This window comes from Ranitomeya variabilis, chromosome 2, assembly GCF_051348905.1.
Source record: "Ranitomeya variabilis isolate aRanVar5 chromosome 2, aRanVar5.hap1, whole genome shotgun sequence".
NCBI lineage: Eukaryota > Metazoa > Chordata > Amphibia > Anura > Dendrobatidae > Ranitomeya > Ranitomeya variabilis.
In genome coordinates this window covers 1,006,261,273-1,006,284,979 of record NC_135233.1, presented here as the reverse complement: position 1 = coordinate 1,006,284,979, position 23,707 = coordinate 1,006,261,273, and the positions used below count along the sequence as shown (strand labels likewise).

At 46.3% G+C, this 23,707-nt stretch overlaps 1 protein-coding gene across 1 annotated transcript in view; it reads right to left on the bottom strand.

The window, feature by feature from the left end:
- LOC143808515 (saxiphilin-like) overlaps positions 1-23,707 on the bottom strand; it is a 164,308-nt gene that overhangs the window by 71,288 nt on the left and 69,313 nt on the right. Inside the window, exon 7 of the mRNA XM_077291265.1 lies at positions 372-563. Within this exon, the coding sequence (XP_077147380.1) occupies positions 372-563 (192 nt within the window). The remainder of the gene's footprint in view (positions 1-371; positions 564-23,707) is intronic.

Genomic DNA, 23,707 nt, shown 5'->3' with positions numbered 1-23,707 from the left:
GGCTACGTTCACATTTGCGTTGCGTCGGGCGCAGCTGCGGCGACGCATGCGTCATGCACCCCTATATTTAACATGGGGGGCGCATGGACATGCGTTGTCTTGCGTTTTGTGACGCATGTGTCTTTTTTGGCGCAACTGTCAGGGCGCAGACAACGCTGCATGATGCCGTTTTTTGGCGTAAAAAAAGTGAACGCATGCGTCACAAAACACTGCGTTATGCATGTGTTGTGCATGCGTTGTGCGTCGCATCGCCTAAGCTTCGCACAACAACGCAAATGTGAACGTAGCCTAAATACTGCATTTGATTGTATTAGCTTATAAAATGGTATTACGCTTCCCCCATACTCTGTTATACCCGTACCCTCTCATACCTTTTTCAATAGATTTTTGTTCCGGTTCTTCCCACAATAGTAATTTGTTCATAAGGAGAAAGTTCAAAGGAGCAACCCAACCTGCTGCCTCCCCCACCGCAGAATGACAAGATCTCTTGCCTTTCAATTGACCAAGTTGGAAGCTACTTGATTTTTTCACCACAGCGACGGCATAGTGCAGCGTCACAGGAGCTGAAATACATAATTAACGATGTAACAATGTGTAAGAATGTTTTAAACATTTTATAATTTTTTTTTCAGGAAAAAAATGGTAGAACACTAGACTACATGGTTACACCTTGTATAACTTAGAATGAAGAAAAACCTTTAGGCTCTCTATATATTTTATGGACAACTCATGTTTATATGCAGCGCCCCAGAGTCCTGGTCGTTGCAGTATCATGGCTCAGCCACTAAGGGGGGCCATGGTGCGTTCGATGGCACTGAAGGAGTTCTCTGAGCAGGTATCACAGTCACCAATACATTTCACAGCTGGGCCTCCGGGGGGAGCTAAGGGTGCTATTCATTAGGCCACTCCCCACCATAGTGGGTAAACTGGGGGTCAGGCAGGAAGTTAGAGAGAACGCTGACGGGATTGAACGGAGCAACACCCTGTGGCAGGGGGTGTTGTGAAGGGAGAGACTGTAGGGTCTCTGCCAGGGGTGGGATCCTGGCAGAGGCTTGGCATTGAAAGAACGTAACGGGTCCGCGCAGGCTCCTGGAAGCGGCGGGACTCAAGAAAGGACTAGAAGCGAGATGGATTGTGCTGAGTGAGAAACGAAGTCAAGCGAAAGGAGATACCAGTGAGGGTTGTGCTGAAAGAGGCAGCACCTTACTGAGGCGCACTACCGGTGGCCGGAACGCCGAGGAGGTAAAGAGTTTCAAGCCATACCTCAGACCTACGGCAGGGCAGTTAGCTTTAGGCGGACTGTCTCACGCATCACCCAGGAAGGCAAAGGGGGGTACCAACAGGAGAGGGGCGCAGATAGAGTCCCGGAAGATCTCCGAGCCTCCCCGTCATACGGGTGCGTTCCTACCATAGTATCTGGAGGGACGAGGAAGATCATTGCGAATTAAGTTGTTGTGAGGGAACACGAGAAACAGACACAACAGTTGTGGGGTACTTTCCGTAAGCACAGTAGGGAAGGACTGCAACACATAGCGCTAGAAGGAAGGCACCGATTTCCACCTGCAAGGAGAGCTCTGGAAGTGCCATTGGACCGGCCGGACTTGCGCAGCCTGGTGAGCCGTATTCTGGACTGAGGACCCAGAGAGCTTCAGTAAAGAGGTAAAGAGACTGCAACTTGGTGTCCTCGTTATTTACCGCGACCTGCACCCCACAACTGCACCGCTACACCGTTACTACACCACTTATTGCACCGGACGTCCCCCACTGACAGACAGGGCCACGGACCGGGTCTAGCCACCGTGACAACCCCGAGACTGAGAACTAGAGGCCCGGCTCCGGGTACCCCTCGGCCCTGCGGCGGTGTGGGGGCGCTCCAACTTGGCGTCACGAACAGGATCTACTTAAGCCTGAGGAATCAGGTCATGTGTGCCTTGGAACTGTGATTTATTGTGCTTGGACTGTACTTTATTGCAAAGACTGTGCTGTGTCACTTGCCGCCAAAAGTTCGCGCCAAAACCGCCGCCATTACAGCGCTAAGGAGAGCGCAGGAGAAGAAGAAGGGCGTGGAAGTGGGCGTGAACAAGCTGAAGAGCGCGAAAGACAATGGCCGCCCAGTCTAAATATCTCGGCCCCTTGAGGACGTGTCCGTCAGCAGCCGAGATCCGCCTCCTGATCCTCAATGGTGGGCAGAGACAGAGAAAACGAAACCGCCCACGAAGGAGAGAGCGGGAAAAGGACCAGGAAGAAGGAGCGAGCGACATGGAGGACGCCATGGCGAGCCGCCCGGAGCCGGAGCGTGGGGTTGGAGCAGAGGACTCCCCCAGCCACCCGGAGGGGCACCGCAACCAGGCGTCCACCGCTGATGCTGAATTCCTGCAGGCCGGAGTGGACGAGCTCAGCGACCGACCCCGGCGGACGCAGCTGAGCACTGAGGCCGGGTGGAAGAAGGCCATCATCAGGAGCCTCACCAGACATCTGTCGGCAGCCTCATCTGGTCCGGAGCAGGAAAGAAGTCCCAGCGCTCCGAAGCTGGAAAGCAAGGCCCTGCCGGAAAGCGAGGTGCTGCAAGCAGAGATGACAGCGTCGCAGCACAAGGCCCCGCAGCCAGCGTTCCAGACCCCAGCGGAGACGGAGCAGACCGGCACCGGGAGAACCGCATCTGAAGCAGGTAGGAAGAGCCACCCTGCCCTGACGACCGACACCACTCCAGTGACTGCTAGTGCCACAGCTGCTGACTCGGTTCCAGTGACTGATCTTGCAGCAGCCGTTACCTTTGCTGCCACAAATGCCCATACTCAAGCTGCGCAGACCTCCATCGCTGCGCATGATTTAACCATACATGAAAGACGGATTAACGGCATGTGTCCAGCACTGGGTGTAGCCCTGGACCTCACTTTTCCCAGGCCAGGAAGGGTTAAGTGCCAGGTGCTGCCCTGGAAGCCGTCCAACTAAGCCTCGGAAACCTGAAACTGTAAATAGTTAACTGTTTATTTCCTTGCTGTTTTGCTGCTAAAACCCGTCCTGGGTTAACTCTTAAAGGGATCCCTTTGTTTACCCGGGATTCCTATTGCTTTTTATTTTTGCTTTCACTTTCATTTTTGCTTTGTGTTCCACAAAAGTTATACAAACTGCAGAAATCATGGACTGTGCATGATTCGAACTTCCCTTGTAAATAGTTTGCACCTTCTTAAAGGTGCTCCCTACTGGTTTTAGCCAAAGACACTTTGCGAAGATATTTGCCCTATTTGTTTGAGCCAAAGACACTTTGTGAAGATATCTTTCCTACCGGTTCTAGTTAAAGACACTTTGTGAAGATACCGGACCGGAACTTTGCATGAGACTGGTAGGCTGAGAAGACGAGCTACCTCAGAGAGACCTGGTCCCCTCTTAAAGGGGATGTGAAGAATTGTACTTGAAAGCGATACTGTTACAGAACAGTAATGTGGTAATGATGCCTTGAAAAGAAAATGTAACTGTTTTACATGCCGAGTTATATGTGTTGAATTTGTTAAAATGTGAAATTTGAATAATGTTTTGAAGACAGGAAGGATGCAGAGAGCCCGTAGGGGTAGAAGTGGAAGCCTGCATAGTTGAAAGTAAAAGAAGTAATAATGAAGGTGAGGATAGAAGGTAAACCCCGCGTCCCCATTGAAAAGTTACTTTGTTACTAAGGACAGAGAGTGAACCCGTAGGGGTTAGAGAGTGAGTCCTTAAAGGAGCCGAGTAGAGCTGGCTCAGAGTTCTTCAACCGAAAGGAATGTTATGTCTATACTGTGTATAGTAGCGAAAGGCAGAAGGCCCTGGCTGAACAGGGCGGTCCTGTAAAAGAAAGGAGAGGCAGTAGGTCTGGTGCCGTAGGGACAGGCGGTCCTGCAGGTTCACAAGAAGGAGAATGTAAAGTTGAAATGCCTTATAATGTGATTATAGGAAGGCCTTTGATAGACTAAGAGTGTGAGTTTCTTAAAGGCAATGTTAAGTTATTGTTCTAAAAATTGCACTAAGTAGAATACCCGGTTGGGTAACAGAAGTTATTTATGCTCTGTAATTTATAATGTTGATTATGTTTGTAACGTTAAAAGTGTCCTCACCTCCCATAAAGGGAAGCCTACTTAAGTATACTTATTGTTATTTGCACTCAACAAAATTGTATGTCTTTTTGCTAACCTGTATTGTTGTTTTTCTTCCCAGTCCCGGAGTACTGTGTTTAACCAGGGGGGAGTGCAGCGCCCCAGAGTCCTGGTTGTTGCAGTATCATGGCTCAGCCACTAAGGGGGGCCATGGTGCGTTCGATGGCACTGAAGGAGTTCTCTGAGCAGGTATCACAGTCACCAATACATTTCACAGCTGGGCCTCCGGGGGGAGCTAAGGGTGCTATTCATTAGGCCACTCCCCACCATAGTGGGTAAACTGGGGGTCAGGCAGGAAGTTAGAGAGAACGCTGACGGGATTGAACGGAGCAACACCCTGTGGCAGGGGGTGTTGTGAAGGGAGAGACTGTAGGGTCTCTGCCAGGGGTGGGATCCTGGCAGAGGCTTGGCATTGAAAGAACGTAACGGGTCCGCGCAGGCTCCTGGAAGCGGCGGGACTCAAGAAAGGACTAGAAGCGAGATGGATTGTGCTGAGTGAGAAACGAAGTCAAGCGAAAGGAGATACCAGTGAGGGTTGTGCTGAAAGAGGCAGCACCTTACTGAGGCGCACTACCGGTGGCCGGAACGCCGAGGAGGTAAAGAGTTTCAAGCCATACCTCAGACCTACGGCAGGGCAGTTAGCTTTAGGCGGACTGTCTCACGCATCACCCAGGAAGGCAAAGGGGGGTACCAACAGGAGAGGGGCGCAGATAGAGTCCCGGAAGATCTCCGAGCCTCCCCGTCATACGGGTGCGTTCCTACCATAGTATCTGGAGGGACGAGGAAGATCATTGCGAATTAAGTTGTTGTGAGGGAACACGAGAAACAGACACAACAGTTGTGGGGTACTTTCCGTAAGCACAGCAGGGAAGGACTGCAACACATAGCGCTAGAAGGAAGGCACCGATTTCCACCTGCAAGGAGAGCTCTGGAAGTGCCATTGGACCGGCCGGACTTGCGCAGCCTGGTGAGCCGTATTCTGGACTGAGGACCCAGAGAGCTTCAGTAAAGAGGTAAAGAGACTGCAACTTGGTGTCCTCGTTATTTACCGCGACCTGCACCCCACAACTGCACCGCTACACCGTTACTACACCACTTATTGCACCGGACGTCCCCCACTGACAGACAGGGCCACGGACCGGGTCTAGCCACCGTGACAACCCCGAGACTGAGAACTAGAGGCCCGGCTCCGGGTACCCCTCGGCCCTGCGGCGGTGTGGGGGCGCTCCATATACATGTTGAAAAAAGACACAGGTCAGTCAAGTTCAACTTTTCTCCACCAGTTTTACATTCTCTATCACTTACCTTTTGGAAATATTGATAAAATATCTGCTATTACTACCTTTTGTGGTCGGGCATTTCACAGTCTGACTGATCTAACCGTAAAGAACCCTTTCCTTTTTAGCTTGCTGAATCGCCTTTCAATTTTGCAATGTCCAGTTGTCCTTTTTAAGGTCTTTGTAAGGAAAAAGTCATATGTCTTTGTATATTTATACATATAAATGAGATCTCCTCTGAGACGTCCTTATTCTAACCTAACAAGCCCAACTTTTCCAACCTCTTATTAAGGCCGGGTTCACACTGCAACGTAATACGGACGAGTGCTAAGCGATAAAAAAAAATCGCATCGCACTCAGACCAGTATTCTTCTATGGGGCAGCTCACATAACCATTTTTTTCCTCGGCCGTTTTCAGTGTGCGAGTGAAATCGCAGCATGCTGCGATTGTCACCGACACTCGGCTGAGTCTCTGCTCACTCACACCCATATAAGCCTATGGGTGTGAGGGAGACAATGCACATCACTCAGATATACGCTGACCCCGGCAATGGAGGAGATGGAGAAATTAATTTCTCCGCCTTCTCCGCAGCTGTGCTCCAATTCACTCTCTGCGAGAGGCTTGGAGCACAGACGCATGACACTCGGCTCCTGCTGGCAGCACAGCAGGAGCCGAGTGTCATTAGCATATCGCATCCGACGCTAGTGTGACCCCGGCCTAATGGAGAGGCCTTCCATCACATGTAATAATCTAGTTGCCACCTTTAAACTGACTCTAAATTCTCAATATTCATTTTAAAACATGCAACCCAAAGCTGCATCCCATATTCTATATGTGGTCTTACAAATGATTTATACAGGGGTAATGCCAAACACATGGATCGTGGACCCACTGGGCTGTTTTTTGCTAGAGCTCTTGGTGGTGGAGTTAGTCTTGAGCTGCAGGTACCCGCCAGGTACTGCTCCAAGGCAGTCCCCAGAACTGCAGCTGCTGACCCCAGAGGTCACTGGCAGAACAGGATTCGGACTCTGTTCAGACAACACAGGTTCTGGGTCAACGGGCAGAATACACACAGATGCGGAGTCACTGGCAAGACAGGATTCGGATACTGGAACATGCTGCGACAGTACGGACTCTGGAACACTAACCAGGACAGACACTGGTGCTGGTTCAAGTACCTCCATAACGGTTTCTGGTTCGGGTTCCTCTGTCAAGGTTTCAGGGTTAAAGTACTTACGGAGTAGCTTCAGGCTTAGGTACCACCGGAGCGGTGTCAGGCTCAGGTACCACCAGATTGGCTTCATAGTTCAGGTATCGTAAGAGTGGTTTCAGAATAAAGGTATTGTAGGTGTGATTTTAAGCTCAGGTACCGATGTAGCAGTGTTAAGCTCAGGTTCTGTAGGTGTGGTGTCAGAGTTCAGGTATGGAAGGTGTGGTTTCAGAGTTCAGGCACCACAGGTGAGCTTCAGGGTTCAGTTACCACAGGTGCAGCTTTAAGTACCGCAGGTGCAGCTTCAGGGTTAGGTACCACCGGTGCGATGTCAGCTCAGGTACCACAAGAGTGGTGTCAGGGTTCAGGTGCTGCACTTGTGGTATCAGGGTTTAGGCACCGCAGGTGCGGCTTCAGGGTTCCGGTACTACTTAAGTGACTTTAAGGTTCTAGACTACATAACAGGGGATATGGGAAAAGGTTCAGACATATACAACACAGGATAAAAGGAACTGGCAACTAACTAGTTGCACAATACTTCTAAAAGGGATGTGCCTGAGCAACATTTTCCAACTGGGAGCTTGCCTTATATACTTGATGCCTTCCAGCTATTGGTTAGGAGCATTTCCAAAGTGAGTCCTCTAAAAAAAAGAGGGAGCGCGCTGCAGGGAGACCTGCGCAGCATGCACAGGTGTAGGGGAACCATGGTAGAGAACGAGGACACTGCCAATCAGCCAGGGCAGTAAATATGTCGGTATCACCTCTGGAAGAAGGGGGAGTGAACACGCAGGGACGTCAGCATTATTGTTACAGGTAAAAATACATTGAGATTGAGGGATTTTAGCTCTCTTTTATACATTCTAAAATCTTGTTTGCTTTGGCAGCTGCTGCTTGACATTGAGTACTGCTGCTCAGCTTACCTGTAGCCAGAAGTCCTTCTCCTGTTCTATATCCTCATGCTAAGGTCACCAACCAGCTTGATGTACCTTGATGTCTTACAATTGGGTCTGCAGGGCTCTAATGAGGTGTGACAGAGCATCTGATGCTGATGTGAACATAAAATTTAAAGTTATAACAAAACAAATTGGGTTTAACTAAAATTGTTTAAATTAGATGGCTCATTGGTTGGCAAATTCAAAGACAAGACCTACATTGAGTCTATATGTTCTTCTGTGTTTGTGTGCATTTTCTGCTGATTCAATGTTTTTTTCTCTATTTCCAAAACAATATATGGCACTTAAAGGGCACCTGTCACCCCGTTTTTTCCGTATGAGATAAAAATACTGTTAAATAGGGCCTGAGCTGTGCATTACAATAGTGTATTTTGTGGACCCCGATTCCCCACCTATGCTGCCGAAATACGTTACCAAAGTAGCCGTTTTCGCCTGTCAATCAGGCTGGTCTGGTCAGATGGGCGTGGTGTCTTCCCCCAGATCTTGCTTAGTTTTCCGTTGGTGGCGTAGTGGTTTGCGCATGCCCAAGGTCCCGAATCCACTGCACAGGGGAGGGAAAAGAGCGCGATCTGCGCTATTTCCCTGGTGATCGGTGGGGGCGGCCATCTTCCTGTGGCCGCGCATGCGCAGATGGAGCGCTCTGCTGCCCGCGGCTTCAGGAAAATGGCCGCAGAATGCCGCGCGTGCGCAAATGGAGATCGCGGCGGCCATTTTCCTGAAGCCGAGATGCGAACTCTGCTTCATTTTCCTGAAGCCCCGGGCAGCAGAGCGCTCCATCTGTGCACGCGCGGCCAAAGGAAGATGGCCGCCCCCACCGATCACCAGGGAAATAGCGCAGATCGCGCTCTTTTCACTCCCCTGTGCAGTGGATTCGGGACTTGGGCATGCGCAAACCACTACGCCACCAACGGAAAACTAAGCAAGATCTGGGGGAAGACACCACGCCCATCTGACCAGACCAGCCTGATTGACAGGCAAAAACGGCTACTTTGGTAACGTATTTTGGCAGCATAGGTGGGGAATCGGGGTCCACAAAATATACTATTGTAATGCACAGCTCAGGGCCTATTTAACAGTATTTTTATCTCATACGGAAAAAACGGGGTGACAGGTTCCCTTTAAAGGTTTGATTGGCTTCATATTAAATTTGCCCCGGTGTGTTTGAGATTGGGATATTATATTGTGACTCCCATTAGGAACAGAAGTGAAGTGACGAGTGATATATGAGCGATCAAATCTGTACAGTGCTGCGGAATATGTTGTTGCTCTATAAGTAATGAGAAACAATCAATTTAATCCATGGGAAAAATGAAGTATAACTATATAAATGACATGTTCTGTTCTATGTTTTCATTGAATAAAAGGACCAGAGAGCAAGGCTGGTAATCACTGTTAGGCCATGTGCACACATTCAGTATATGGTCAGTATTTTACCTCAGTATTTCTAAGCCAAAACCAGGAGTGGAACAAATAGAGGAAAAGTATAATAGAAACACATCACCACTTCTGTATTTATCACCCACTCCTGGTTTTGGCTTACAAATACTGAGGTAAAATACTGACCAAATACTGAACATGTGTACGTGGCCATACTGTTTGTTATTGCCATGGAACCCAACTCTGATAGATCTTCATGCAGATGATACTGATACGTTACTTTTCCTCGCTGAGATACATCCTCACATGGGGCACGAGGTGAAATCATGTAATTACCAAAGAATATCTTTGTTAATTAACAGAATCCCCCAGTTTTACCCGTGCAATATTTAAACATTCCAGCATTTATCAACAGTGTAAGGCCGGGGTCACACTTGCGAGTGCAATGTGAGAAACTCGCGCGAGTCTCTCGCCTCAATACCCGGCACTGCCGCTGACACTCAGGACCGGAGCATGCGGCTGCATGTATTTTTATGCAGCTGAGTGTGACCCCGGCCTAAAAGTACAGTCACACGTAGTAATGCGTGGAATACACTTACATGCACGTTTTGATGAGATTCAGGATACCTAAAAAGAATTACATGGCAAGAAATTCTTGTTAGGACGGTGTCACACGTAACGTATGAAAAATCAGTCCGAGTCTCCCTGCCGAGAGTCACACAAGTGTTCTCCATATGGTCATCCGTGTGTAATGCGTTTGCAATGCGATGATGCGATTTTCTCCCACCCATGTATCCGTATGACATGCATATGGCTTTAGATTTCTCACTGATTTTTCCCATTGAATTTAATGGGGATTTAATGCGCATTTGTCGCAAGCTACACAGATGGTTCGTGTGATGTCCCAGTTTTTCTCACACCCATAGGCTTGCATTGGCAAGTCTCCGACGATATACATACATTCGCAGCATGCAGTATTACGTTGAATATGCCTCAGTAAAATGAGTAAAAATATGGGGATGGGAGCTGCCCCATAGATTAACACTGGGCCGAGTGCTATGCGATGTTTTCCCCCATAGCACTCGTCCGTATTCTACGGTAGTTTGACCCCGGCCTTAAACCTCATTCAGACTTCAGTATTTTTCCTGCTCGCAAAATAATTGGTAACAGAGTCTTCAGTGTTTTCAGTTCGTGTGTCATCAGAGTTTGGTCAGTGTGTCATCAGAGTTTGGTCAGTGGGTCATCAGAGTTTGGTTAATGTGTCATCAGAGTTTGGTCAGTGTGTCATAAGAGTTTGGTCAGTGGGTCATCAGAGTTTGGTCAGTGGGTCATCAGAGTTTGGTCAGTGGGTCATCAGAGTTTGGTCAGTGTGTCATCAGCGTTTGGTCAGTGGGTCATCAGAGTTTGGTGAGTGGGTCATCAGAGTTTGGTTAGTGTGTCATCAGAGTTTGGTTAGTGTGTCATCAGAGTTTGGTTAGTGTGTCATCAGAGTTTGGTCAGTGGGTCATCAGAGTTTGGTTAGTGTGTCATCAGAGTTTGGTCAGTGTGTCATCAGAGTTTGGTCAGTGGGTCATCAGAGTTTGGTCAGTGGGTCATCAGAGTTCGGTCAGTGTGTCATCAGAGTTTGGTCAGTGTGTCATCAGAGTTTGGTCAGTGGGTCATCAGAGTTTGGTCAGTGTGTCATCAGAGTTTGGTCAGTGTATCATCAGAGTTTGGTCAGTGGGTCATCAGAGTTTGGTTAGTGTGTCATCAGAGTTTGGTCAGTGTGTCATCAGAGTTTGGTCAGTGGGTCATCAGAGTTTGGTCAGTGGGTCATCAGAGTTTGGTTAGTGTGTCATCAGAGTTTGGTCAGTGGGTCATCAGAGTTTGGTCAGTGGGTCATCAGAGTTTGGTCAGTGGGTCATCAGAGTTTGGTCAGTGGGTCATCAGAGTTTGGTCAGTGGGTCATCAGAGTTTGGTAAGTGTATCATCAGAGTTTGGTCAGTGGGTCATCAGAGTTCAGTCAGTGTGTCATCAGAGTTCGGTCAGTGTGTCATCAGAGTTTGGTCAGTGTATCATCAGAGTTTGGTCAGTGGGTCATCAGAGTTTGGTCAGTGGGTCATCAGAGTTTGGTCAGTGTGTCATCAGAGTTTGGTCAGTGTATCATCAGAGTTTGGTCAGTGGGTCATCAGAGTTTGGTCAGTGGGTCATCAGAGTTTGGCCAGTGTGTCATCAGAGTTTGGTCAGTGTATCATCAGAGTTTGGTCAGTGGGTCATCAGAGTTCAGTCAGTGTGTCATCAGAGTTCGGTCAGTGTGTCATCAGAGTTTGGTCAGTGTATCATCAGAGTTTGGTCAGTGGGTCATCAGAGTTTGGTCAGTGGGTCATCAGAGTTTGGTCAGTGTGTCATCAGAGTTTGGTCAGTGGGTCATCAGAGTTTGGTCAGTGTGTCATCAGAGTTTGGTCAGTGGGTCATCAGAGTTTGGTCAGTGGGTCATCAGAGTTTGGTCAGTGTGTCATCAGAGTTTGGTCAGTGGATCATCAGAGTTTGGTCAGTGTGTCATCAGAGATTGGTCAGTGGGTCATCAGGGTTTTTCACGGATGGATAAATAGTACAAAGCTTCTTCTTTCCTTTGCAATGTTAAATACGGACAGTCCGTGTTTTTCACGGACCCATAGATCTGCATTGGCACTTTTCATCAATGCTGCTGGAAAAAAATGGACATGTGAATAGCTCCATAGACTATAATCGGTACATGTTATATCTGTGAAAAATACTGATAGAACATGTACGTGTATCTACAACAGTAGCAAACCACAGTATTAAAACAATAGAGCTTACAGCACTTTCCACCGCGAAGTTTGATGCTTCACTGAATATTAAATGGGGTCGGATTGTGAGTTTGGGGTTTTTTGTTCATGTAACAAAAAACGTTATTAAAAAAATGTATCTGATTAAAAAATGGGTGAGCATGGCAGACAGAGGTACACACCATCAGTGTGACTTGCGAGAAATACGCACACATTTTCATCATTTTAGCCCATTGAAACATTAAATTCAATGGATAAAAGCAGTGAGAAATGTAAAGTCATACGCATGTCATACGGATGCCATACGGATACATAGGTGCGAGAAAATCACATTATCGCACTGCAAACACATTACACACTGATGACCATAAGGAGAAAACTTGTGCGACTCTCGGCAGGGAGACTCGGACTGATTTTCCTTATGGTAGTGTGCCGAGGTCACACTACCATAGATTACGAACGAGTGCTATGCGAGAAAACATCGCATAGCACTCGGCCCTGTGTTAATCTATGGGGCAGCTCACATCACCGTATTTTTCCTCGGGCGTATTCGATGTGCGTGTAAAATCACAGCATGCTGTGATTGTACTCGTATATCGACCAAGACTCGCCAATGCAAGCCTATGGGTGCGAGAAAAACTCGGACACCACACAGACCATTGTCTAGCTTGCAACAAATACGCACACATTTTTCTCATTTCAGCCCGTTGAGCCATTAAAGGGAATCTGTCACCTCATTTTTCGCCTATAAGCTGTGGCCACCACCATTAGGGGCTTATCTACAGCATTCTGTAATGCTGTAGATAAGCCCCCGATGTAACCTGAAAGATAAGAAAAATAAATTAGATTATACTCACCCAGGGGCGGTACTATGCGGTCCGGATCCAATGGGCGTTGCAGGTCTGGGTCCGGCGCCTCCCATCTTCATGCGATGACATCCTCTTCCTTGCTTTCTATCGCGGCTCCTGCGCAGGTGTACTGACTTGCCCTGTTGAGGGCAGGGCAAAGTACTGCAGTGCGCAGGCGCTGGAAAAGGTCAGAGAGGCCCGGCACCTGCGCACTGCAGTACTTTACACTGCCCTCAACAGGGCAAGTCAGTACGCCTGTGCAGGAGCTGCAACAGAAGCAAGGAAGAGAACGTCATTGCATGAAGTTGGGAGGCGCCAGACCCGGACCTTCGACGCCCATCGGACCATACCACCCCCCCCGGGTGAGTATAATCTAATTTGTTTTTCTTATCTTTCAGGTTACGTCGTGGGCTTATCTACATCATTACAGAATGCTGTAGATAAGCCCATAATGGCGGTGGCCGCATCTTATTTGCGAAAAATGAGGTGACAGATTCCCTTTAAATATAATGGGGAAAAGCAGTGAGAAATGTAAAGCCATACGCATGTCATACGGATGTCATATGGATACGTGGGTGTGAGAAAATCGCATCATCGCATTGCAAACGCATTACACATGGATACAGAGAACACTTGTGTGACTCTTGGCAGGGAGACTCGGACCGATTTTTCATACGTTAAGTGTGACTCCGGCCTAACCCACCACATACCCCATGAAATTATCACTGCACAGGAGGGGTGGTCCTCGAAGCCTGTACAAAACTTGTATAGTATGTCGACTTTGGCTCAGGTTGTAATTTGCCTCTAACCGCTAAGCACCAGCGCAGAGTCACCTGTTAGCCAACCTGTCAAATGTCATATTCCACTACCCCCGTATCCTTCAATCTCTCAACCTGGGATTATTCTAATGCCCGTAACCACTTAATTAAGTCCACCTGTGCTGTTCACAATCTCCTAGGCTACCCCGCCTCATTACCACCATTAGCCACCTCCACCAAATTCGAAGACTTCCAGATCCACATGACGCAATGCCAGTGGTCCATTTCTAACCATAAAACAAGTTACTGCTCTATTAAATTTTATCCTGGCTTTGTTCAAGCCAACTAAAGACCTTGCTACATGCCACACCTTTCTCAGAATAATGTCTGACCTAACGGTGGTCACCCTAGGAAACATTGCCCATAGTCTCAATAAATCAGATTTGATGTTTTTTATCAGTTCACAACATGGCATCACCTGCAAATTGTTACTCCCGATGTGGAGCACAAGTATATCTGGGACCCGATCTAACCTGACAAAACAATGGAATTCTAGTAAGAACTGATTGCACACCATGCCCCATTTACCAATCCATCTGAGTGTGGCCTCTTCTCTCGGAATTCCCAAATGACACCGTGACGGTCACACTGCAGCAAGTAACGCCGCCCAGAGTATGAATAAATGGCCTATGATCCATACTAGCTGTGAGCCCATATCTGCAAATAATAGACACCAGCAGACACAAATGGATCAGAAAAAAAGAAGAAAAGGATCCAGCGACGGCTTGGAATGGATAAAAAATAACTCTTATTTCAAAGCTATAAAAACAATGAATGGCACACATTGTTGGCCATTGTACACACTTGGCTAGATCAGCACGTTTCGACAAAAGTCTTCCTCATGATCTAACCCTTAGACAGAAGAAGAATTTATTTATAGTGTGTCTGATGTTATGATTGGACACACAAATAAAATAATTTGAATAAACAAATTAGCTGAATATAAAAGCATGTAACGGGTTAAAAGACAGCGGAAAACATATACAAAGAAACACCTTGGATAGAACAAATTAATTGGATGACAATAAAAATCCTATTACAGAAAAGAAACAGAACATTATCACTATTTAATGTTTCATAAGGTCTTGTCTGGCAGTTAAACCATGCGGAGTTTGTGTGTCAAGCATAAGTATGACTCCCTGCTAAGTAGTTTATGCCTATGGTCGCCACCTCTTTGCGGTTTGTAAACTTTTTCTATGGCACAAAATTGAAAATATTTAAGACTGCCCTTGTGACAACTAGTCAAAAATACTTGGAAGCTGCAGAAACTGAAAGTGCACCGGGATTAACTGCATCAGAGAAATGGTGTCTGATACGGACTTTAAGAGGACGTGCTACATCCTGTGTATTGTAAGTTGCATTTAGTGCATTCTATTAGATAGACCACGTTAGATGTGTTGCAATTAATGTAGACTTAATGAAAAAGATAGCCGAATTGTGTGTAGATTGGAACATTTAAATTCGTAGGCTTTACATCTCGATGCTCCGAATTAAAAAAAAAACTTCTTATATCTAGCCAATTTTTATGTTGTTTACCTGCATTTGAATTGCTGTGAAACATACTCGGGGACAAAATTGAACCCAAGGTGGGTGCTTTTTTGGCTGCAAAGTGAACATTATTTTTCAAGATGTTTTTTAGTTTTTTAACTTGTCATCCTGATTAAGCATGAGTAAATATTTTCTGATGATTGAGATTATTTCATTGTATTGTGAACTAAACTGTGTAGTAAAAGTGCCCCCAAAATTATGGATATTAGTCTTTTGATTCATTTTACTTTTGATCACTAATAAACTGTTTCGATCTAGTTTAGCTGCATAATTTTTGGCTTTATCCAAATTTCACTTAGGGTAGCCCTGTTGTGCTAATCTTTCGCAGACTCTGATGGACTCCTTGGTAAAGGTTTCTTTGTTAGTGTAGTTGCGTTTTAGCCTGATAATTTCACCATATAGAATGTTTTTAATCACATGGGAAGGGTGACAGGAATTAGCTGTTAATATGGAGTTACTAGCTGTCGGCTTTCTGTATGGAGAAATTATGACAGAATGATTTATGACATCTCCACACAGTGTCAGATCCAACATATTAATACAGTGTTCATCAAAAAAATAAGTGAATTTCAAATTGAAATCATTAACATTAATGTAGTCAACAAAACTGATGGCCTCCTCTCGTGTGCCACACCACACCAAGAGGAGGTCATCGATATAGCATCCGTACTAAACAATGTTACGACTAAATGTGTTATCCTCAGTAAACACAAACAGTTCTTCCCATCGAGAAATGACAATATTTGCCAGTGTTGGGGAGAATTTAGCCCCCATACTCACTCCAGTCTTCTGTAGAAAGAACCTGTTATCAAAACAGAAATAATTGTGCTTAAGTAAGAAATCAACTGCTGACACAAGAAATTCCTTAATTTCCACATCATAGACACTGTATGTGTCTAAATGATATGATAGATTCATGACCGCCACGTCACGGGGGATGGAGGGATAAAGAGCAGTAACGTCACAGGATAACCATGAAAATTTAGTTTCCCAATGAAATTCACTAAAAATTGTGGTAACCAATTTGGAATCCTTTATGTAGCTTGGGGTAGCCTGTACCAGGGGATGAAGATAGTGATCCACCCATGGTCCCAGGTGTTCCCCCAAAGATCCAATTCCTGCAACAATAGGTCTCATAGGTGGAGAAAAGACATGCTTTTATATTCAGCTAATTTGATTATGCTGATTATTTTAATTGTGTGTCTAATCATAACATCAGACACACTATAAATAAATGCTTCTTCTGTCTAAGGGTTAGATCATGAGGAAGACTTTTGTCGAAACGAATTGATCTACCTAAGTGTGTACAATTATCAACAATGTGTGCCATTCATTGGCTTTATAGCTTTGAACTAAGACATTTTTTAGTCCTAATTCCTTCTTTAACCTAACAAAATGGTATGAGGCTTTCATCCCAGCTGTTGCTATAGCCAATCGCTGGCAGAAAACCTTTGCCATTGGCATGATGCGGCACTCAAAATTCAGTTTTCCTAGCCAAGACTGCCAATCTTTCAACGTAACCTTTCACAGTTTACTAACTGTTTACTTCCACCAAGAGATCCACCTGCTTCTCCTCAGACAACCTACACTCCAACACCACCGTATCAATAACAATACCCCAAAAACTTAGAACTGTGACTGGCTCTACCGTTTTTTCCTCTGCCAGCGGAACTCCAAATCTTAGCTACACTCTCCACGGTATGTAACAACACAGAACACTTGAAAGAATTTGCTGGATCTATAATCAAAAAATCGTCCAAGTAGTGGATACAAGATTTCAAAACATAAACATCCTTTACTAGCCACTCAAAAATGTGCTAAATGTCTCAAAATAAGCGCAAGACAGTGAACAACCCATAGGAAGACAACAATCTATGATGAAACACCCACCCCCAAAACAACCCAACAGGTGTATACTATTCGAATGCACAGGTAAATATCTGAAGGCTGAGTCGATATCAGTTTGCTAGCACAGCTACTTTTCCAAAAACCTAACCCATGTCATTGCCATGTCAAACAACGTATAAATTACAGTACATAAATCCGGATCAATGCTGTCATTTACCAAGGTACACTTTGGAAATGATGGGTGATGAATAGTGATGAGCGAGTGTACTCGTTGCTCGGGTTTTTTTGAGCACGCTCTGGTGGTCTCCGAGTATTTATAACTGCTCGGAGATTTAGTTTTCATCGCCTCAGCTGAATGATTTAAAGCTACTAGCCAGCTTGATTACATGTGGGGATTCCCTAGCAACCAGCCAATGCCCACTGTTGTGAAATTGGATTTTGGGCTCCCCCGGTGGCCACTGGTGGAATTGAACTGGTGTGCATCATCCTCTCTGTTCACCTGTTTCCATCAGGATGTGGGAGTCGCTATTTAGCCTTGCTCCTCTGTCACTTCCATGCCGGTCAACATTGTAATCAGAAGCCTTTCTGTGCATGTTCCTGCTGCTAGACAACTCCCAGCTAAGTTGGACTTAGTCCTTGTTTGTTTTTGCATTTTGTTCCAGTTCACAGCTGTAGTTTCGTTTCTGTGTCTGGAAAGCTCTTGTGATCTGAAATTGCCACTCTGATGTTATGAGTTAATACTAGAGTCTTAAAGTAATTTCAGGATGGTATTTTGATAGGGTTTTCAGCTGACCATGAAAGTGCCCTTTCTGTCTTCCTGCTATCTAGTAAGCGGACCTCAATTTTGCTAAACCTATTTTCATACTACGTTTGTCATTTCATCTAAAATCACCGCCAATATTTGTGGGGGCCTCTGTCTGCCTTTCGGGGAAATTTCTCTAGAGGTGAGCCAGGACTATATTTTCCTCTGCCAGGATTAGTTAGTCCTCCGGCCAGCGCTGGGCGTCTAGGGATAAAACGCAGGCTACGCTACCCGGCTACTGTTAGTTGTGCGGCAGGTTTAGTTCATGGTCAGTTTAGTTTCCATCCTTCCAAGAGCTAGTTCTTATGTTTGCTGGGCTATGTTCTCTTGCCATTGAGAACCATAACAGTTTGACCGGCCAGAAAGGGTTAAATTAATTGACAGAGAAAGGAGAGAAAAGAGAAGTCTGCTGAAGATTTTTTTTTTTTTTTTTTTTTCTCAGTTCTGAGTGTGCTTGTAATTGAATCTCTTGCAAGTCTGCCTATATTGCAGCCTTTCTCTCTCTCTCTCCTTCTAATCCTGGAATGGCTCTGTGTTCACCTGTTTAAGATGGATATTCAGAGTTTAGCTGCAGGTTTGAATAATCTCACCACGAAAGTTCAAAACTTACAAGATTTTGTTGTTCATGTTCCTATATCTGAACCTAGAATTCCTTTGCCTGAATTTTTCTCGGGGAATAGATCTTGCTTTCAAAATTTCAAAAATAATTGCAAGTTGTTTTTGTCCCTGAAATCTCGCTCTGCTGGAGATCCTGCTCAGCAGGTCAGGATTGTGATTTCTTTGCTCCGGGGCGACCCTCAGGATTGGGCTTTTGCATTGGCTCCAGGGGATCCTGCGTTGCTCAATGTGGATGCGTTTTTTCTGGCCTTGGGGTTGCTTTATGAGGAACCTCAGTTAGAACTTCAGGCGGAAAAGGCCTTGATGTCCCTATCTCAGGGGCAAGACGAAGCTGAAATATACTGCCAGAAATTCCGTAAATGGGCTGTGTTTACTCAGTGGAATGAGTGCGCCCTGGCGGCGAATTTCAGAGAGGGTCTCTCTGATGCCATTAAGGATGTTATGGTGGGGTTCCCTGTGCCTGCGGGTCTGAATGAGTCCATGACAATGGCTATCCAGATCGATAGGCGTCTGCGGGAGCGCAAACCTGTGCACCATTTGGCGGTGTCTACTGAGAAGACGCCAGAGAATATGCAATGTGATAGAATTCTGTCCAGAAGTGAACGGCAGAATTTTAGACGAAAAAATGGGTTGTGCTTCTATTGCGGTGATTCAACTCATGTTATATCAGCATGCTCTAAGCGTACTAAGAAGCTTGATAAGTCTGTTTCAATTGGCACTTTACAGTCTAGGTTTATTCTGTCTGTGACCCTGATTTGTTCTTTATCATCTATTACCGCGGATGCCTATGTCGACTCTGGCGCCGCTTTGAGTCTTATGGATTGGTCCTTTGCCAAACGCTGTGGGTATGATTTGGAGCCTCTTGAAACTCCTATACCCCTGAAGGGGATTGACTCCACCCCATTGGCTAGCAATAAACCACAATACTGGACACAAGTAACTATGCGGATTAATCCGGATCACCAGGAGATTATTCGCTTTCTTGTGCTGTATAAACTACATGATGTGTTGGTGCTTGGATTGCCATGGCTGCAATCTCATAACCCAGTCCTTGACTGGAAAGCTATGTCTGTGTTAAGCTGGGGATGTAAGGGGACGCATGGGGATGTACCTGTGGTTTCCATTTCATCATCTATTCCCTCTGAGATTCCTGAATTCTTGACTGAATATCGTGACGTTTTTGAAGAACCTAAGCTTGGTTCATTACCTCCGCACCGGGAGTGCGATTGTGCCATAGATTTGATTCCGGGTAGTAAATACCCTAAGGGTCGTTTATTTAATCTGTCTGTGCCTGAACATGCTGCTATGCGAGAATATATAAAGGAGTCCTTGGAAAAGGGACATATTCGTCCTTCGTCATCTCCCTTAGGAGCCGGTTTTTTCTTTGTGGCTAAGAAAGATGGCTCTTTGAGGCCGTGCATTGATTATAGGCTTTTGAATAAAATCACGGTTAAATATCAATATCCGTTGCCACTGCTGACTGATTTGTTTGCTCGCATAAAGGGGGCCAAGTGGTTCTCTAAGATAGATCTTCGTGGGGCGTATAATTTGGTGCGAATTAAGCAGGGGGATGAGTGGAAAACCGCATTTAATACGCCCGAGGGCCACTTTGAGTATTTGGTGATGCCTTTTGGTCTTTCAAATGCCCCTTCAGTCTTTCAGTCCTTTATGCATGACATTTTCCGTGATTATTTGGATAAATTTATGATTGTGTATCTGGATGATATTTTGATTTTTTCGGATGACTGGGACTCTCATGTCCAGCAGGTCAGGAGGGTTTTTCAGGTTTTGCGGTCTAATTCCTTGTGTGTGAAGGGTTCTAAGTGCGTTTTTGGGGTTCAAAAGATTTCCTTTTTGGGATATATTTTTTCCCCCTCTTCCATCGAGATGGATCCTGTCAAGGTTCAGGCTATTTGTGATTGGACGCAACCCTCTTCTCTTAAGAGTCTTCAGAAATTTTTGGGCTTTGCTAACTTTTATCGTCGATTTATTGCTGGTTTTTCTGATGTTGTTAAACCATTGACTGATTTGACTAAGAAGGGTGCTGATGTTGCTGATTGGTCCCCTGCTGCTGTGGAGGCCTTTCGGGAGCTTAAGCGCCGCTTTTCTTCCGCCCCTGTGTTGCGTCAGCCTGATGTTGCTCTTCCTTTTCAGGTTGAGGTCGACGCTTCTGAAATCGGAGCTGGGGCGGTTTTGTCGCAGAGAAGTTCCGATTGCTCCGTGATGAGACCTTGTGCTTTTTTCTCGCGTAAATTTTCGCCCGCCGAGCGGAATTATGATGTTGGGAATCGGGAGCTTTTGGCCATGAAGTGGGCTTTTGAGGAGTGGCGTCATTGGCTTGAGGGGGCTAGACATCAGGTGGTGGTATTGACTGACCACAAAAATCTAATTTATCTTGAGTCCGCCAGACGCCTGAATCCTAGACAGGCGCGCTGGTCGTTGTTTTTCTCTCGGTTTAATTTTGTGGTGTCCTACCTGCCGGGTTCTAAGAATGTTAAGGCGGATGCCCTTTCTAGGAGTTTTGAGCCTGACTCCCCTGGTAATTCTGAACCTACAGGTATCCTTAAGGATGGAGTGATATTGTCTGCCGTTTCTCCAGACCTGCGGCGGGCCTTGCAGGAGTTTCAGGCGGATAGACCTGATCGTTGCCCACCTGGTAGACTGTTTGTTCCTGATGATTGGACCAGTAAAGTCATTTCTGAGGTTCATTCTTCTGCGTTGGCAGGTCATCCTGGAATCTTTGGTACCAGGGATTTGGTGGCAAGGTCCTTCTGGTGGCCTTCCCTGTCTCGAGATGTGCGAGGCTTCGTGCAGTCTTGTGACGTTTGTGCTCGGGCCAAGCCTTGTTGTTCTCGGGCTAGTGGATTGTTGTTGCCCTTGCCTATCCCGAAGAGGCCCTGGACGCACATCTCGATGGATTTTATTTCGGATCTTCCTGTTTCTCAGAAGATGTCTGTCATCTGGGTGGTGTGTGATCGTTTCTCTAAGATGGTCCATTTTGTTCCCCTGCCTAAGTTGCCTTCTTCTTCCGAGTTGGTTCCTCTGTTTTTTCAAAATGTGGTCCGTTTGCATGGTATTCCGGAGAATATCGTTTCTGACAGAGGTACCCAATTCGTGTCTAGATTTTGGCGAGCATTCTGTGCTAGGATGGGCATAGATTTGTCTTTCTCGTCTGCTTTCCATCCTCAGACTAATGGCCAGACCGAGCGGACTAATCAGACCTTGGAGACATATTTGAGGTGTTTTGTGTCTGCAGATCAGGATGATTGGGTTGCTTTTTTGCCTTTAGCGGAGTTTGCCCTCAATAATCGGGCCAGTTCTGCCACCTTGGTGTCTCCCTTTTTCTGTAATTCGGGGTTTCATCCTCGATTTTCTTCTGGTCAGGTGGAATCTTCGGATTGTCCTGGAGTGGATGCTGTGGTGGAGAGGTTGCATCAGATTTGGGGGCAGGTAGTGGACAATTTGAAGTTGTCCCAGGAGAAGACTCAGCTTTTTGCCAACCGCCGGCGTCGGGTTGGTCCTCGGCTTTGTGTTGGGGACTTGGTGTGGTTGTCTTCTCGTTTTGTCCCTATGAGGGTTTCTTCTCCCAAGTTTAAGCCTCGGTTCATCGGCCCGTACAAGATATTGGAGATTCTTAACCCTGTGTCCTTCCGTTTGGACCTTCCTGCATCTTTTTCTATTCATAATGTTTTTCATCGGTCATTATTGCGCAGGTATGAGGTACCGGTTGTGCCTTCCGTTGAGCCTCCTGCTCCGGTGTTGGTTGAGGGCGAGTTGGAGTACGTTGTGGAAAAAATCTTGGACTCCCGTGTTTCCAGACGGAAACTCCAGTATCTGGTCAAATGGAAGGGATACGGTCAGGAGGATAATTCTTGGGTGACTGCCTCTGATGTTCATGCCTCCGATTTGGTCCGTGCCTTTCATAGGGCTCATCCTGATCGCCCTGGTGGTTCTGGTGAGGGTTCGGTGCCCCCTCCTTGAGGGGGGGGGGTACTGTTGTGAAATTGGATTTTGGGCTCCCCCGGTGGCCACTGGTGGAATTGAACTGGTGTGCATCATCCTCTCTGTTCACCTGTTTCCATCAGGATGTGGGAGTCGCTATTTAGCCTTGCTCCTCTGTCACTTCCATGCCGGTCAACATTGTAATCAGAAGCCTTTCTGTGCATGTTCCTGCTGCTAGACAACTCCCAGCTAAGTTGGACTTAGTCCTTGTTTGTTTTTGCATTTTGTTCCAGTTCACAGCTGTAGTTTCGTTTCTGTGTCTGGAAAGCTCTTGTGATCTGAAATTGCCACTCTGATGTTATGAGTTAATACTAGAGTCTTAAAGTAATTTCAGGATGGTATTTTGATAGGGTTTTCAGCTGACCATGAAAGTGCCCTTTCTGTCTTCCTGCTATCTAGTAAGCGGACCTCAATTTTGCTAAACCTATTTTCATACTACGTTTGTCATTTCATCTAAAATCACCGCCAATATTTGTGGGGGCCTCTGTCTGCCTTTCGGGGAAATTTCTCTAGAGGTGAGCCAGGACTATATTTTCCTCTGCCAGGATTAGTTAGTCCTCCGGCCGGCGCTGGGCGTCTAGGGATAAAACGCAGGCTACGCTACCCGGCTACTGTTAGTTGTGCGGCAGGTTTAGTTCATGGTCAGTTTAGTTTCCATCCTTCCAAGAGCTAGTTCTTATGTTTGCTGGGCTATGTTCTCTTGCCATTGAGAACCATAACAGCCCACATGTTCTCAGCCTGGCTAGTAGCTGTAAATCATTCAGCTGGGGCCATGAAAACTAAATCTCCAAGCAGTCATAAATACTCGGAGACCACCACAGCGTGCTCAGTAAAACCCGAGCAACGAGTACACTCGCTCATCACTAGTGATGAATAGTGTTGAGCATTCCGATACTGCAAATATCGGGTATCGGCCGATATTCGATGTATCGGAATTCCGATACCGAGTTCCGATATTTTTGTGATATCGGAAATCGGAATCGGAAGTTCCCAGTGTATGGTTCCCAGGGTCTGGAGGAGAGGAGACTCTCCTTCAGGCCCTGGGATCCATATTCATGTAAAAAATAAAGAATAAAAATAAAAAATATGGATATACTCACCCCTCCGGCAGACCCTGGACCTTAGCGGTGTAACCGGCAGCCTCCGTTCCTAAGAATGCAGTGAGTGTAGGACCTGCGATGACGTCGCTGCTTGTGATTGGTCACGTGAGCGGGCACATGAGCGGTCACGCGACCAATCACAAGCTGCGACATCATCGAAGGTCCTTCACTCTGCATTCTTAGGAACGGAGGCTGCCGGTTACACCGCTAAGGTCCAGGGTCCGCCGGAGGGGTGAGTATATCCATATTTTTTATTTTTATTCTTTATTTTTTACATGAATATGGATCCCAGGGCCTGAAGGAGAGTTTCCTCTCCTTCAGACCCTGGGAACCATCCAGGATACCTTCCGATATTTTTGTCCCATTGACTTGTATTGGTATCAGGTATC